Raw genomic sequence first — 17,638 nt, forward strand, 5'->3', positions numbered from 1 at the left:
CTCTTATTAGTGCATTTATCCCTACAATGCACTTGAGGCGGCGATGCTAAGCTTCAACTAAAATTTATGTGCGAGGATAATTATGTTTATACAATCGGCAACTGACTTTAACTCGGGTTCATGCTTTCTTTTTGAAGCATCCAGAAAATTGGTTTTGAACCAGAAGTAAAGTTTTGAAAAGTTGTAATCTTTTGAACTTTTGCTTACCTCCGAAAAGTAAACTCAAATGATGAAAACAAACATGCATTGACGGATTTTCCAAAAAATTAGATGTGGGGATTTCGTTTCTGGATTATCGGCATGTGGATTTTGTTTTTTAGAGATTTTGTTCTTGGGGATAATGATGTTGTGGATTTTTAAAAGTGTGGGGATTTTGTTTTTGGAAATTTGAACTTGGGCATTAAGTCGGTATCCCAATTTCAATAATATTAGACACAAATAACTTAGGTGTTGAAATTATGGTGACAAAGTTACGAGCAGCAAATTATTGACGATATCGTTAATAATAATCGTTTTGACGATTAACGTTTTGAAAATTACGGAATGACTACCCTGCTCTTGCTCTTGCTTTCAGAAAAGATCTTATCAAATTTTGTTTAAAAGAATTATTAAAGTTTTTTTTCCAAATTTTAAATTTTGTGAATACCTTTAAGATTATCACAAAGATTTTTTTTGTTTTTGCTTAAACTAAAATGTATTCGCGTTTTATGACCAATATGATCCTCTATTGGTTAAAAATTGATGAATTTGTTCGGCGCTTGTAATAAGTTTCGATTTCCAATTCATATTGTTTTTTGATCCTGTCCTTAGTTAAATTCAGCACAAATTTAATTTGTATACATTATAAATATTCTTTTATTATTACTTACATATTTCCTTTTTGAAACCATTTTCCTTATTTTTCGAATCTATGAATTTACTTTTGTTTTGTTTGTTTTCAAACTTATATAGGTATACTCAATACAATTAAAATGTTATAAGTTGGCAACACAAACAAATAATAATAACAAACGATCAAAATTTTTCATTCTTGGAATACCATTATTCAAAACCTATTTTATTTGATATGCATTATTGTGGCCTCATAGGATATAATGAATTTGAAAATATTCGAAAAGCGTTTACGTTCAATGCAATGGTGACATTTCTCTTATGATATATTTACTTGCCTGTAAAAATACATTCTACATGCACAAAACTATATACATACTCATGTATGTACATATGTGTTGTTTACAGTTTAATTATATTTAATTTTTGAATAAGAAATTGATAACAATTTTTAGATTAAATTTTTATTAAAAATAAACATGTGTAGATGTATATATAAGGGTGGTCATAATTATAGAATGTTTAAAATTTCTATACCTACTGGAATACAGAATATGTTCGAAGTCTCAAGCCTCTTAAGTTGTTGACATTAAATCTTTTTTTTGTAAAATTTTTACAAAGTTCTAAATTCTGAAAGTAAGATATATTTTTAGACCATTTTTCAAGTTTTAGCAGATTTTCATTAAATAATTTAATAAAAAACCTGAAAATATCAAACAAGTGTTTGATGTGGGAAAAATACTTTTCATTCCTTTAGAATCTAAATTCCTATTTTGCGGGACAGGTTAGTTTTTCGAATATTAAGTTCTAAAATTTGAAGACTTTTTTCGGTTATTTATTTTGGACCCAATGAACCTATAGGACCATATAAACCTTTTTTTTCAGCAAATTAAACACCCCTATAAATCGTGTGATGTAGTTAATCAGTAAACAAAGATAGCATTCATATCAACAAAAAGACCAACAACTGATAATTCAACACTCGTACATATGTATGTGCGCATGTAGAGCTTGATAAGGTTGAAATAAATATTATTATTATTAATCGTATCAAGAAATACAACCGACCGACTGTTGACCGCGAAAGTAAGAAAATTCATCTCGAAATATAGTAACAAACAAAAAAGTTTTATACAAAAGATGTCATCTATTTTAAAAATTGGTTTTTTGGGAGGCGGTAAAATTGCCCAAGCAATGGCCAAAGGGTTTATATCAGCTGGTAAGTTGAAACCATGGCTTGTTCCTCAGTCGTTATTATTGTTTCGAGTGACTTTCTTTCAAATAATTGTATAAAATAATGTGTGTCAACTCACTTAAATGAGAAGTACCTATCAAAAATGTGTTAAATTAATAATTTGCTGTGAATTATTTGTGACAGTTTTAAACTTTTCGAACTGTTTTTTCATAATTCATTGTATTGGACGGTATACTGTATCTTTTTTTTCATCGGATTATGTATGAGAAATGTTTGTATGAATCTATTAGGTACGCTTTTGATTTATATAAAAAAAAAGTTTTGAGTGACAAAATGAGTTTTTTTTAATCATACGTCCAATACTTACAAAACAACATAATTGATAAACTATTAATTTAACTTTGTTATGTGGTTCAACTGTTTGATATCGCTTTTCTCATACTTTTTTCTAAGCTAAAAAAATGAGTTTAAGATGAAAAGAATTTGAAAAAATTAAAAAAGTCCAAACTAAAATTTGGATAATTAATTTCTTACATTTGCTTTTGTTGCATGTACCATTTTTTGATCTGTAGTTAGAGGAATAAAGTTTAATGTTTTTTTTTAAGTATGCTCTTCAAAGTACCAATTTTATTTTAATAGTTAATTGTTTTTCCTAAAAATATATAATTTTAAAATTTTTAAAATTTATTACAGAAGTCTATGGATATCGTTGGATTTTTCGCTGTTTTAATTTGTTTTTGTTAGATCTAGAATATATAAACTATCCATTTAAGAAAAGTGTCAAACACTTCTAAGTGATTTTCGTCAAATACTAAATATTTGGGTAGAGATTGTTTGGTTAAGTCTTGGTTGTAATTAAACTCTTTGATCATCAAATATTATTAAGACAGTATAAGAACTTGTGTAGAAAAAAAAATATTAAAATCGATTAATTTGTTCTTGAGACAACTTAAAAACAAAACCCTCCTGGAGCAAAAAATATTTTTGTTTAGTTGAAAGAAGTCAACTCAAGGAAAAACTTTTCAGAGAAAATTTAATACAAATCTATCGGTGCGTTTATGGGAAAATTTGTTATTTTATTGTTTTTGGTTTTAAAAAAATGAAAAAATTGCCTAACGCGAATCGGATTCAAACCTTAATTTACAAGTTTGAACTCAATCGACCTGATGGTTTTGACTGTAGGGGCAAGGACAGACATAATTAGACAGATAGACGGAATCGGGGACCTTCTATTTTTAACTTCTCTACTATCGTAATGTCATGTGTAAATAAAATCTTGATTTCGATGTTGAACCGCAACGACAAAATATGGTAAGCTTATTAAATTTTGAACTAAACAGCCTTGAACAATGGGAATACAAAACCGTGTGGAATTTAATGCTTCGAAAACCCAATGCTGTTTCTTGCGATATATTACCCCTTGCCATTATTCACGGATGACACTTGGATCAATGAGACTGAACATCTCAATACTCGATGTTCTCGGTATATGTGTCACCACCCACCTCTTGTGGAACGATCACATACGCGATGTCGCCAAAAATTCTGCAAGGAGATTGGGTTTCCTTTGGCGATGCAAGCAATTGCTCATTTCTTCTGATATGGCTGTTATCTACAAGACTTATATACATATGTACGCCCAAAGCTTGAGCATAACTCCCATCTCTAGGCTGCTGCTCCTGCAACTTACTTAAGAGTATTGGATAGTATTGAACGTAGAGCATTTAAATTTGTGATGATATCAGCATTAGTTCATTTACTTTGCTTGAACATCGTCGTAAGGTTTCTTGTCTAACCCTTTTTTATCAATATTTTAACGGTTTATGTTTATAAAATAGACAGCTGCATTCCTCCCCTTAAACAGTGTAACCGTAATATTGGCATTTCTAGGAATGTTTATCAGTATACCCTCGAACCCGACTTTAGTAGTACTAAGCGAATGTGGAATGCCTTTACACACACTGTATTTTCTAGTCCTTGTAATATTCAGGAATTCAAAAGCAAAGTTCACCGACATCTCCTTTTAAATCCTCTCTCCTTTTCCTAGTGCTTACACTGTGTATAATAAGGGTTGTAATATACCTTTAAGTATGCGCTTATTATAAAAAAAGGAAAAAAGTATAAACAACTGTTTTTGATCATTGACATCATACCTCAAACAAATAAGATATCTCATGTGTTCTTACAAAAGCAATTACAATGTGCTGTGAAAAAAAAATCTTTTAATGCAATCGGAAAAGTGTAAAAAATTGAATTATAAGAAGAAGAGCTTCTAGTTTTCAATATATGGTAGAAATCTATGGTAGAAATTGATTATCTTACAAAATTGTCTCTTATTTTGTTTTATTTAATTCTTGCCATTTCCGAGATAAAAAGCAGAAATACAAGATTTGTGTGAACAAAATTAGGTTAAGTTAAACTGGTTACTGCCTCTTTAACTAGAGCTAAATATTATAAACAATAGCTGGCACTTTTGTAGAGCTTAACATTCTGAGAAAAAATCCTTTACTAATAGTACCATAAAAGTCAACTGAACTGTAGGCATTTAAAATATAATGATCAAAGTTTACTTGTATTACAAAAAGAAATAAATTTCAGTATTTTTGTTATTGATGGCAGCTCTAAACTGGCGTTGGATAGAGTCTACCAAACACTCACAATGCTCGTTTGGTATGTTCTGCCAAGCATCCGTCACTACGGCCCACAGTTCTCGGTTATTAGAAGGCTTTGCCTTTTTAACTTCCCTCTAAACATCACGCAGACATTAGCTCAATTCCATTGACCTGAAACCACTCTTTATCCGCCTCACTTGTGTACATCGGATCGCTGTCTTGTTGGAAGACCCATTTCAGCGGCATATCATATTCAGCAAATTGCAGCATTGTATTTTGTAGGATTTCGACTTAGAGCCGCTGATCCATAATGCCTTCAATACATTTTATGGGCCCTAGAGGAGGAAAAACAGGCCCAAATTAAAATTATAGATCCCCCACGTTTTACCGTCTTCGTGATGAATTTGGGTACATATTGTTTGTTGGGTGAACGATGGACGTTTTGGCGGGATCTTGTACCACCAAAGAGAACAATTCTACTCTCATCTGTCCACAACACGTTAGGCCAGTTTATGTGCTCATTAGCAGATTGGAGTCGAGATTTAATGCGCTTCTTGGTCAACAATGGGACTTTGCGAGGACTGCTGGCATTCAAATTTCCAAAAATAGCCTCCGAATCGTAAGTGCACTTACCTCCAAGTTCAAGGCTTCTGTATTTCAACTGACGACGCAGAGGGCTCGGCTTTTCTCATCCGGACAATGCGCCTGTCCTCCATTACTGTCGTTTATCTGTTTCTGCTCGGGTTTTGGGTTTCTTCTTGAATTTAATGGCATGGGCTATCATTGTGGGTGAGCATTCCAACAGATTTTGAATTTCCAAATAAGTTTCCCCTTCCCCTCGCAGCTTCAGTTTTAGGCATCGCTTATCCACATTGCAATGTTTATAATATAATTTAAATGAAACAACTTTTTTTTAATTTATCAAAATTAAATTAATAATTCCTTTTCAAGACAAATAAAAATAGTTTTAATTATGTATCGCTTACAAATAAAATAAAATCAGCTCCACTGCTATTATTTTGAACAGCTCTAAGCAAACATTTCAAAGCTGACTAATGACTTTTGTTGTTAATTCATGTTCAATACTAGTCTACAGTGTATTTGTTTATAATTGGCCGTTAGAAACTGTAAGGATGGCGTTATTGTCAAGAATGATATTTGACTTATTTTTCTACGAGTATAGATAAATACGTGCTAGTATGACCTAAGTTTAGAAAATAAAAAACTTCCTTTGGAGCTATTTCCTAAGCTTTTTAACAGCCTTAGTTTGTAACGACTAAATGTAAATAAAAATCACTATAATTTTTAAATTGTCAGATTAAGGAAATATCTCCGAATAATCTCTGATTATTTTCCAGTACGTCTAGGAGATTAAGATGAACCATATACATATGAACAGTGCATCGCAAAAGCCATGAAAAGTCAATCTAATTAAAATAAAGATAAAAGCAAACACTATTAGTAAAAGATTGACTGCTAAGTCGTAGCCAATCAAAAAAAATTAACGATTAATTAACTAATAAAAATAGAAAACATGTCTTGGGACATAATTCATGTGAAAAAATATTTTCCATTTTGACGGGTAGGCATTTGAAATGTAAACAAAGAACTGAAGAGATATCTGTATGTAAGATTAATGTCTTGTATCTACAAAATACAAAATCCGAGTTGAAAGGAAAGGCTAAATCATTTTTGCTAAAATGGGTTTCAACAGAAATAGTAAAAAGGGTTGAAAAGTAAGTAAGTGTTGGAAATATATTAAAAGTTATAAAATTACTGTTTAAAACGGGTATAAAAACTTAAGCAAATAGTTAAGAATAGAGTTTTGATTGCATTTTCCAAAACTATTAAATTATCAAATACAAGTTTTCTCAAAAATTCATATAGATTCAAATAAAGCTCATATTTAATAAGAAACTAGGTAAGATACTAAAATGTATCATACAATTTATTGAACGCGTACGGAATTATTTTGAGTTTTAACTTGGACTGAAAAAACCCGTTTTTGGTTATTTTAACTATTTTTATAGGGGAATATTTGATTTGATAGAAAAATTTAAAGGTGAGATTTGAAATAAGGACAGGAATACGGAACATATCAATGCCACTTTTTGACAGACGATCTGTCAATATCGCGAACAGAGTTTTCGGCGAATATACAGGAACATGTTGATTTATAGGTTTGTGTTTATTATATTATTACTAGCTGACCCGACTTACTTTGTTTCGTAATATAAATTATTTCTAGAGAATATTTTGCTAGAAATAAATAATTTATTGTAATTGTGTAAGGACTGTAAACGGTGACAAAATATTAAAATAACAAATCGCCAACAGATTTTTTCAAATTTATTAAAATTAAGTGCTCGAATATAAGCCGCAGGCAGACATCGTTTGGCCTTGAGACTTATTGATAGTCATTGCAAATACGAATCTAATTGGAAATTGAAGGCTTTTGAATTGAATTGGCACACCTGTGGGTATAATAGGGATTCGCGGTAATAATATATTTTCACCTCTGAATTTGCCATTTAGAATTATGGCTTAGATAACATTTTTCATTCTTTTTGTAATAACTAATCGCGTGCCGTTGCATATCCGTGGTGGGTTCAAATTACGAAACAAAATTACCGGAGATCCAACCTTCAGTTGTAAATTATCCTTGTAAATCCAATTAATTGAATAATTTACAGCTTCGGTAGCATCAAAAACTGTATAAATAGGTTTGTATGACACCTGGTAACAAATGTTGTATCTTGAGATTTAATTCGATGACATCCACATTTGTTGCTGCTAAATTTGTTCTATCTGTCAGTCACACATGCTTTGTATATTGTCTGTGTACATCAGGAAATATCTGGTCAATGAGAGCAACTTGTGAATCAATAATTGTGCAGAAATCGACCGGTAATATTATGCATCCAGTTTCATCTATAGAAACTTTTCCGTCGCCTTTATCCAACAAATGTTTTAAGAATGTTTCAGCGGATGGATCTTGAAGCATTTGAACTCGCATTTTTACTACCAGTTATACTTTTTCAACATTATCGCACAATGGCGATGATTTTTAGCACACCATAGCACGATGTTATCAGCGTGCGTTGAACGCATATTAATGGGAAGTGTTTGTCTGAAATCATCTGAAAGGAGTAACAGAGTGTCGCTAGTCTGTCGTTATATTTTAAATCTTTTAATGTCCTGTTCAACGCCTCAAGCAAATGTGTGTGTGCCATAGTGCAATCATCCCAGATGACAATTTTGCATTGTTTGAGAACTGTGGCCATGAATGATTTCTTTTTTTATACTGCGCACCGCGTCTGGGTTATTTGAATATTAAGTAGGAGTTTAAATACTGAATGAGCTGTTCTGTCTCCATAAAACAAACTTGCCGTAATGCCTGAAGACGCAACAACCAATGCGATACCATTAATTGATCCTATTTTAGCAAGAATTAGCGAAATAAGGAATAGTTTGCCAGTTTCACCTAGTTGCAATGCAGCAACAATCGCTGCCAATTCTACAGTTGTAGTTCACGATTCAATTCAGTGCCTATTAAATAAGATATTTTTCGATTTGGTGAATGAATACCGAAATGACTGAGTGGTAAAATTGCAATGATAATGCAAAGTTCCCCAATAGCAATCAATGCTTCATTGTACATAGCGTCACTGAATACTATCGTAAGATCGTTGCATCGTGTACGAAGTTAATGCAATTAAACCATAGTACTTAGGAATATAAAAAATAGATAAAAACCTATTCTCAGACCTACTGAATGTATGTATTACAAAATTTCATAGAAATTGGTTATGCCGTTTCGGAGGAGTATGGCAAGTAACACTGTGACAGAAGAATTATATATTTGAGTTTAAAATATATTCAATTAGAAAAGAACTGTCAAAAACTGCTTGACTAGCCAGATGTCATGTTTATAGGAATGTTGATTTAGGGGTTTGTATAATAGTATTATTTTTTATTGGTAGTTCCTACCGTACATTGTTGTATATATGCCTTTTTAAGGTTTTAAATCATTGGGATACGTATGATTACGTCAAGATAAGTCTATTTTGTATTCGATACAAAAAAAACTGTCAAAAAGTGCTTGAGTCCTTTTCTGTAAAATAAACCCTTATTCAACATAACCCGTTTTGGACCTTAAGCTAGCATACTCGTAGAACTACCTAAGCGTCATCAGAGCTATTTTTTTTTATTGTTTTATCCGACCTCTCACCAATACACTCATTTCTATTTTCTAATCTATTGTATAGATTGTGCCCAGGGCATGATGGTTTGTGCGTTATTCTGTCATGCTAGAGGTCTTGGGTTCGATCCCTGCCTGTGCCATCTAAAGTTTCTTTCACGGGTACTACCTCTTGCGAGGAATTGACAAATCCTCCAAGAGTAATTCTTGCCATGAAAAGTGCTTTCTCAAATTTGACGTTCGGATTCGGCTTTAAACTGTAGGTCCCCTCCTTTCCTGAAACATTACTCGCAACACATAAATGGTTGAGAGTTGTAAGTCACTAGGCCCAGCCAACGGACTATTGTGCCTCCTAATTTATTTATTTTAATCTATTGTATAGTTATAATTATTTGTTAGTAATATTTTTCTTTCTTCTAAGATATATGTATGTATATGTTTTAAGGGGGCTGATCGTATGTAGTTACATTTTTTATAGGCTTTACTAAAAAAGTAATTTACCTTTTTTTAGTTTTTGCCTATCCGGTCGACGTAAGTAAGCGTGTTCATAATGTCTCGATTGTGTGGTAATTAGGATACGCGAGACATGAGGGCTTCACTGCTCCAATTTTAATAATCCTATATAAATACATTTTTGATTTGTTTTCCTTCCGCAGCTAATTAAAAAAAAAACTACAATTAATTTCAAAGTTAAACCTTCTAAAAACCTTGTTTTATGCCTGGACCCACGATGTCAAGTCATCACAATATACATACAAAAAATTCTAGGCAAACAAAAATTCCAAGAAGTGTTGTGCTAACTTGATATTAACCTAGCACTCCATTGTACTTTTTTTCTAAAAATTTGAACTACAATTTGTTTTCCGCAAATAATTTACAATAAAAAAGCTATAAATAAGTTTTTTTTTTAAATTCGGAAAATGTAGTGCTAACTGAACAGTCCTTTTAATTTCGAATATAACGCTTACAAATATTTACAATCAAGACCACCGCTTTTCTTTTTATCTTAAAAATAATAATTTATAATTTTGATTTGATTTTTAGGTTTGACTAAGCCACAGTTTATCACAGCAAGTGTTCACCCTGACGACTCAGCAAGCTATGAATCGTTTAGTGTAAGGCTTATTAGTAGTTACATTTTGAAAATAAACTCGTATCAATCGTATCTGATTCTTGTATTATATTTTAGAAACTCGGTGCGACTACGCTTACAGAGAATATTCCAGTTGTAAAAAATTCGGATGCTATATTTGTTGCAGTGAAGCCGTATGTAGTATCAGATGTTCTAAATGAAATAAAGGCTGAAAGTGAAGGAAAACTTTTCCTTTCTGTTGCAATGGGTATAACAATTGATGCTATCGAAAAGGTAATAAAAGAACCCTGTTTGGATTTTAACATGAAAACATTTGTATTTTATATATTCTTAGAGTCTATCCTCAAAGTCACGTGTTGTCAGAGTTATGCCCAATACTCCAGCCTTAGTTCAGTGTGGTTGTTCCGTTTTTGTTCGGGGATCAAAGGCAACACAAGAAGATCTAGAAGTTACATCAAAACTATTATCAGCAATTGGAACATGCGAAGAAGTAAATGAAAATCTTTTGGACCCAATTACTGCACTTTCTTCAAGTGGACCAGCCTTCGTTTTTGTAATGATCGAATCTCTTGCTGATGGAGCAGTACGAATGGGATTGCCTAGAGATCTTGCTTACCGTCTGGCATCTCAAACAGTACTTGGATCTGGAAAACTAGTAAGAGACTCAAAGATACATCCTGGTCAACTTAAAGATGATGTAACAAGTCCGGCTGGATGCACAGCTGCTGGATTAAATCATTTAGAATTATCAGGTTAATATTAATTTAATTAAGGTTCTATAATCTACGCACATATTATTTGCTTCAACTAAATACGTACAAATTTTTTTGACAAAACTTTGCAAATTTTTTCCAAACATTGATGGTTATTCTGACATCTGTATTCCATTGATGCCAACTAATCTCTTGAGTTTTAAAGATTAATAAATAATAATGAAAAGATTTAAAGAAAACTCTCAATATGTGAGAAAATTGCAAAAAGGACTTTTAAAAAATGTTTGTGTGTATTCAGCTGAAGCGGTGTTTATATTTATTCTTAGTTAAAACACATCTCTTTTTGTTTAGGTTTTCGATCAGCAGTTGCGGGAGCAGTTGAGGCTGCTACAAAGAGATGTAATGAAATATCCGGGATGTGATATCAGAAATCAATGGCAATTTATCTAGCATTAATAAGGTTAAGACATGATAGGGTATACACATCATTTATATTAGTTTTCAAAACAATATTAAATAAGAGTCTAAATAAACGCGGACAACCAACATTTTCACAATGTTACAATTTTTACAAAAGTTTTTCAATTCTCTTCAATTACTAGGTTACTTTTTAACTTATATATTTATAAGTTATTTAACATTTTGAATTTAATTTAAAATTTGTTTCATTTGCATACTTCAAGGAACAAATTCTCGCCCTAGCAGAAAAGCAATAACAATTTTAGCGGTAGAATTTTAGCCTACAGATTCGTTAAGTGTAATAATTATGTATGTACGAGTATGTATACTTAACAAGAGACTGATCTTTATTTCATAGGATGAGCTTAAGACTAGTTTGTGCGTAAGCATATTAATATTAATAATACAAAATTATGTGCTTTCATACAATACATAATAATTCACCCTTTTCTTATTTTAAAGCATTGTTTTGTTTATAATATTTTAAAAATTAATAGTTGTATTGAAATTGAATTAGGTACTTCATTTTATATAATTATTCATATATTTTATTTGTTTGTTAAGTTTACTTAACATTTATAATTTATTTTCCTTTTATTCAAAATTTGCTTTACTTTTTCAGATGATCGTTTTGGATATAAATTCTTTGTGTATGATCGTCTTTTGTTTAATATTGTATTGGTAGCGCCGCGTTCGTTTGACAAATCTCCTTGTATGTATAAATGTTCAGGAGCAAACGCAACTTAACTGAGCTTTTTTTTATTTGGTTAACATGCGCTTGTCGTAAATTGTCCTTGAACTTAATAAGATATACATATGAAGAAATTCGTTTGATGATCACAGCTGGATACCATTTAAAGTATTTTTCGATTTTCCCTTTATAATATATTTCTTCCCCTTTTTATATTTGCATAAATTTCTTTATTTTTTGTATGTTTTTCTTCTTTCAAAATGTCTACTTTAGTTCTAGGTTTAAAATTAAATATTAAACTAGCTGGAGTTTCGAGCGTTGTCGTACGAAAGTCGTTTTGTAGCGAAAGTCGTTTTGTCTTTTTGTCAATATATGACTTTTAAAAACTATTTTTTACCACTTGGACTAACCTTTCGGCTCGTCCATTGGATTGTGGGTGGTAGGGCGATGATTTTAAATCCTCAATACAATGTAGTTCACAAAAATGTTTGTAATCATAAGAACTAAATGGCGGACCATTGTCTGTAACGCATTTTAATGGAAGGCCATAAGTTGCATAATTTGTTCTTAACTTTTCAATTAGTGAATTTGCATTAGTGTTTCTCATGATACAAACATCGACAAACTTTCTTACTCAGCAAACCATATACCTTATGGAGCTCCGAAGATAAATTTGGTAAAAAAATTAATAATAATTAACGAGGCCTGAATAAGAACGCAGCTGTGAAACATCTATTGGCCTTGGAGCTTAAAAAATAGCATCAATTTTATCTGAGCACGTAACTCTGCACTAATTATAAATCCCAAATACTTGACTTAAATTTCAAAAAATTTACATTTATCTGTTCGGTGTAAGAATTATATTAAAAGGAAAGGAAAAGCTTTACAAAAAATGACAGGTTAAGTTATATGTGTCTAAGACCTTTGGAGAGTACAGTACAACAAAATTTTTAATATTATACATTAAGAGCAAAAAATTAAACGATTATTTCAACACTCCCTATCGTTTTTTTTTTCAATTTAATATTTCAATGTAAACAAAAATTAGCAAATTCCATAAGGTTCTCTTAGTTTAACAAATTTCTCTTTAGCCAACGGTTTCGTCAACGTGTCAGCTAGTTGTTCATTTGTAGAAACGAACTGCACATTTATCTCTCCTCTGTTTTGTTGATCGCATGTGTGGAAGAACTGTGTATCAATATGTTTAGTTCTCTTCGATGATTCTGGATTTTTAACAATTGTTATCGCCCTCTGATTGTCGGAAAACATTTGTTTTGGATTAGTCTGCCTGCATCCGAAATCTGTTAAAATTCGTCTCAGACATATGGTTGCCTTTGTTGCTGAACATAAAGCCACAAATTCTGCCTTGGTGGTCGATGTTGCTATAACACTTTGTTTTCTGGAACTCTAAGCTACAGGTCCGCCGTTGAGAAAACAAACCCATCCAGTTGTACTGCATCTGGTGTCAACATCACCTGCTCAGTCAGCATCAGAATAAACAGTCAGCTTTGCCTCGTTCGAGCCCACTCCATAGGTTATTCCATTTGACAAAGTTCCCTTGAGAACTCGCATTTGTTTTGGGTCCTCCATGTAGCGACTTAGAACTCCAAGGATGATAGCTAAATCTGGCATAGTAGAAAACATTAAATACATCAAAGAACCGATAGCTTCTCGATAAGGAAATAATTTAGTTTCTTTACCATCTGAATCATTCCCTGTTTTTGTAAACTTCATACCTAGATCGGCAGGAATTGAGACAGGTATACTATCGTTATGGTGAAAACGTTCTAGTACCCTCATCGCATAAGCACTTTGGTGTATTTTGATTTTACCTCTTTTTATATTTCTCGATCTGCATTCCAACAAAGAATTCGGCTTCTTTATACGGTATCTTCAATTTGTTATGTAACTGCTTTAAAAGTTCTCTAATAACAGTCATATCATCACCGCAGACAAGTCCATCGCCCACATATAATGCAAGATAAAAACGCCTTGATTCATTGTCGAAAACGCATGAATCCATATTTGATTGTTGTAGTCCAAGCTTCAATAAAAATTGCACCACCTTCTTGTTCCACTGGCGTAATGCCTGCTTCAATCCATATAGGCTTCTTTTCAACAGACATACACGATCATCCTCTGAAAAACCATATGGCTGTTCCATAAAAATTTCATTCTCGATATCTCCATGCAAAAACGCAGTCTTCAAGTCAAACTGGTAAATGTTTAGATCAAAAGCGGCTGCAACTGCTATGAGACTTCGTGCTGATTCATATCTGACAACAGGTGCAAAAGTTTCCTCATAATCGACTCCACGCTTTTGTGAGCACCCCCTTGCTACCAGCCGAGCCTTGTATTTATCAATCTGTTCATCAGCCCTATACTTCTTCTTGAAAATCCAACGATTCGCGATAATATTTCTATCAACTGGTCTAGGAACTAACACCCAAGTATTGTTCTATTTTAGTGCCTCCAACTCATCATTGATTGCTTGCAACCATTTCTCTGAATCTTCAGCCTCCATGGCTTCTTCCAGATCAAATGAATCTAACTGCACCTCGCACAACTCAGCAATCGTTACTTCCGTGTCAGATAACTTTTTATTTCGCTTTGGATATGGGTCGCTTGGAAGTGGTAACCTTGGATTTTTCCGTTTAGGTTTGTCCCTTCATCTTTCTAACCTTCTTCTGCACCCCTTAGCCGTTCGTCATTACTACGATCTTCGCAGCAGGTTTTTACTGAATTGGACCCTTTCTCAATCACAACGTGAGGCATTATAGACATTTCATTAAATATAACATCTCTTCTATTTGTTCTTTAAGAAGTACACAAAACAGAATCTGGAACAGTCATCCTTCAAGAGCATGAAATAACTGGCTCCATCAATAGAAGCGACACTTATTTTTCATTTTTCCACATAAATCGGCATGAAAAATGTCACCAGGAGTTGTAGCACGTCTTGCACCATCTTTTGGAAAACTTGAACGATGTAATTTGCCGTATGCACATCTTTCGCAAAACGGCTCTTACTCGGTATTGTGTTTGATATTCAAACCTTCGACGACGTCATTTCTATACATCTCCTTCAAATTGTTGAAGCTCGCATGTCCAAAACACTCGTGACACAGCATCATGGGTGATTCAGAATACAAGGAATTAACTTCCATTTTCTTGATTGGCTTTAGATTCATTTTATAAAGCTTTCGATCTCTGAAACCATCCACAACCAGCTGACCACTCTTTGCAAAAGTCACTCGGTTGGCGCCTTCCTGAAAGATGACTCTGAAACCTTTCTCTGTTGTCTTATGCACAGATATAAAGTTCTTGTCCAATTGTGGTACATAAATTACGTCTTTAATGGTATATATTGGAGATGACCTTTCATGATTGATTACCTGTACATCTACATCACCCATACCTTCTGCATTCAATGAGGAGGCATCACCAACTCGAACATGAAAATTCTTGTTGTCAAATGTTACGAAATTCTTAAACCACTCCCTCTGAAAAGACATGTGGTCTGTGGCTCCTGAGACCGCAAACCAAACATCTTGCATTTTATTAGAAGCTTTCGATGTACCCAATGTAAATAGCTGTACTCGATCGGTAAAAGATGAGGATGTTTTAACCTTTGGACCAGATTCGACTATAAAGTACTGAGCATTGTTTCTCCCCTGCTGATCTCGCTGTTTCTTGAGACACTCTCTAGCCCAATGACCTTCTTTGGAACAATAATTGCATTTACCTCTGCGCTTTGAACTACTACCCAAGTTTTTATTATTTCTATTTAATTTCTTCCAGCTACTACTTTCCATGTATGCAGCTTCGGATGAACTAGCACGTTCACTTTCGTTTGACCTTGACTTGAGAAGAGCCTCTTCGTTAACCAAATGGTCAGTTAGCTTGTCGATCGTTTCAGCTGTCCGTGGCACAGCATACCACGCGGTTCTTACACTGTCGAATTTTGATGGTAGACTACCTAAAATTCTCGCTATTACAACTTGCTCCTTCTGCTCCAGGTCCATGTCCTTCAAACGCTGAGCAAGCGATATAACCCTAGCGACATAATCGGCCATGCTTTCTTCTTCTTCCATCCTGCAGTTGATGAACCTATCCAAAAGCACCTGTACAGATTGATCATTCGTCTCTGCATGCACTGTTCTAAATCTAGACCACATTTGAGCAGACGTTGTGCAGTCAGACAAATATTTTAACTGGCCCAATTCCAGAACACGCATTAGAAAAGCTTGCGCCTCTGCGTCCTTTTCATCCCAAGTCACAAAGTCGGAATTCGGACTAGTCAGGGTTCCTAAAATATATTGCTTAAGTTTGTTCTCGTTCATATAAATTTCCATCTGCCTTCGCCATAGATGATAATCCTGTTCATTAAATCGATGAATGTGATATACCTTGTGATCAGACATAGTCACGTGTGTTTCAGTTGGAATTTCAGGAACAATATCATCTTCAGCCCAATTCTAAATGAAAATTCCCAGGGAAATATTTCCCTTTTCCCTTCTCTCATATTCTAAACGAAAAATTCCCGGGGATTTTGTTCCCTTTTCTCTTTTCCCTTATTATAAACTAACTTCGAATGTGGGAACAAATACTCCGAGAAAAAAGTAGGCATTCTAAATGTCAAAAGAAGGGAATTAAAAAATGTATTTGGCGCGAGTTTCTTCCCGATAAATTTGGTGGGGAGTTTGACCAAAATGTAAGATTTTATTTATTTTTTAAAACAATAAATGTTAAAATTTGAGTTTTTTTAGGTCTAAAGCAACAAACAAGTGCCAGCTTCAAATTCTGTTGAGTTTGATGGAAGCCCAACGCGATATTGCTTGTGGCTTCCAGAAAGGAAGCAAGGAGGAGGTGTTACTGTTTTGGCATGCGGCTGAAAATGCTTTAAATGCATCTGGGCCACCAAGCAAAAACATATCGGAATGGAAAAAGGTAATTTTTTTAAACGAAAATTCGATAATTTATTATTAAGAAGTGCGTGTTATTATTTTAGGTGTGGTGTGACCAGAAAAAATATGTTAGAGCTAAGGCTGCTACAAACCTTAAGGCCAGAAATGGTACTGGCGGTGGGCCAAACAAAGAACAAAAACTTTCCGACTATGAACAGGCTGTCTACGACTTAATTGGGATGAAAGAGTCAATAGAAGGTGTAACAGCAAAAACTTTTGGCCTGGAAACAAAAAAGGTAAACAAAGAAAATGTTCAACCTCCGGAAAACGAACCTGTAGTTGAAGGATACCTCCAGGAATTAGTTATTGAAGCCCTATATGACGAACCAGAATCAACACCAGTAAATACAACGCAAAGGGGTTACCCTCGTCCGAGTACAAGTAGTACAAAGAAAAGGACTGCCTCAGAAGCTTTTGATGAGGAACTTAAGACTCAAAGGGAGTTATGTGAGGCTGTCAAGGGTGTAGTTGAGGAAATTAAAGAAAATAGAAGAAACACCACAAAAGTTTACCGAGCTCTTGACAAAATTTATGAATTTAAAAAAAAAAGTTATGAAGATTATTTGGCGATAAAAAAAGAAAAACTTGAGGAAGTTAAACGACACAACCAACGCATGGAGCAATTAAGAGTTCAAGAAATCGAAGATAAAATTGAAAGTAACCGTCGGCTTCTTGAAATAAAAGAACTAAAAGCTCAAGTTTTCCAGTTGTCGAAAGATTGAACAGTTATCCTTCGAAATATTTATTTTTAAGTTTCATTACCTTCTGTGATTTTTTTATTTTTATGATTTTTAAGTTTTTACAATAGTTGCTTAGTGTGTATGCATATGAATTCCGTTATTTTTTTGTTGTTAATTGATTTAAAAACGTGTGATA

At 33.3% G+C, this 17,638-nt stretch overlaps 3 protein-coding genes across 4 annotated transcripts; 2 read left to right on the plus strand and 1 right to left on the minus strand.

Annotated features, from left to right (window-relative positions):
- Window positions 1-1,881: 1,881 nt before the first annotated feature.
- On the plus strand, window positions 1,882-11,221 carry LOC129942670 (pyrroline-5-carboxylate reductase 1, mitochondrial). 2 transcript variants are annotated; one of them, XM_056051709.1, is made up of 5 exons: window positions 1,882-2,050; window positions 9,884-9,954; window positions 10,029-10,205; window positions 10,267-10,684; window positions 10,997-11,221. In XM_056051709.1, exons 1-5 carry the CDS (start codon window positions 1,972-1,974, stop codon window positions 11,065-11,067), a joined length of 816 nt encoding a protein of 271 aa, XP_055907684.1. In that variant the 5' UTR covers window positions 1,882-1,971; the 3' UTR covers window positions 11,068-11,221. The 2 variants fall into 2 exon arrangements, with proteins under 2 accessions (XP_055907684.1, XP_055907685.1); XM_056051710.1 differs by lacking the exon at window positions 1,882-2,050 and adding an exon at window positions 2,153-2,316.
- A 3,600-nt stretch (window positions 11,222-14,821) lies between these two features.
- Window positions 14,822-16,219, minus strand: LOC129943070 (uncharacterized). Its single transcript, XM_056052284.1, has one exon. It carries the CDS (start codon window positions 16,217-16,219, stop codon window positions 14,822-14,824), a length of 1,398 nt encoding a protein of 465 aa, XP_055908259.1.
- A 345-nt stretch (window positions 16,220-16,564) lies between these two features.
- On the plus strand, window positions 16,565-17,638 carry LOC129941285 (uncharacterized). The gene is made up of 2 exons (XM_056049875.1): window positions 16,565-16,745; window positions 16,807-17,638. The coding sequence occupies exons 1-2, from the start codon at window positions 16,611-16,613 to the stop codon at window positions 17,482-17,484; spliced, it is 813 nt and encodes a 270-aa protein (XP_055905850.1). The 5' UTR covers window positions 16,565-16,610; the 3' UTR covers window positions 17,485-17,638.

Source organism: Eupeodes corollae, chromosome 1, assembly GCF_945859685.1.
Source record: "Eupeodes corollae chromosome 1, idEupCoro1.1, whole genome shotgun sequence".
In the NCBI taxonomy this organism is placed as follows: domain Eukaryota; kingdom Metazoa; phylum Arthropoda; class Insecta; order Diptera; family Syrphidae; genus Eupeodes; species Eupeodes corollae.

What these genes read in the sequence shown, in the direction of transcription:
- LOC129943070 (XM_056052284.1), bottom strand. Translation starts at nt 16,219, where the DNA reads ATGTCTGATCACAAGGTATATCACATTCATCGATTTAATGAACAGGAT.
- LOC129942670 (XM_056051709.1), top strand. Translation starts at nt 1,972, where the DNA reads ATGTCATCTATTTTAAAAATTGGTTTTTTGGGAGGCGGTAAAATTGCC. An exon ending in CAAAGGGTTTATATCAGCTG is followed by an intron (nt 2,051 to 9,883) that starts GTAAGTTGAAAC and finishes TTTGATTTTTAG; the next exon opens with GTTTGACTAAGCCACAGTTT. An exon ending in AAATCATTTAGAATTATCAG is followed by an intron (nt 10,685 to 10,996) that starts GTTAATATTAAT and finishes CTTTTTGTTTAG; the next exon opens with GTTTTCGATCAGCAGTTGCG.
- LOC129941285 (XM_056049875.1), top strand. Translation starts at nt 16,611, where the DNA reads ATGGAAGCCCAACGCGATATTGCTTGTGGCTTCCAGAAAGGAAGCAAG. An exon ending in ACATATCGGAATGGAAAAAG is followed by an intron (nt 16,746 to 16,806) that starts GTAATTTTTTTA and finishes TTATTATTTTAG; the next exon opens with GTGTGGTGTGACCAGAAAAA.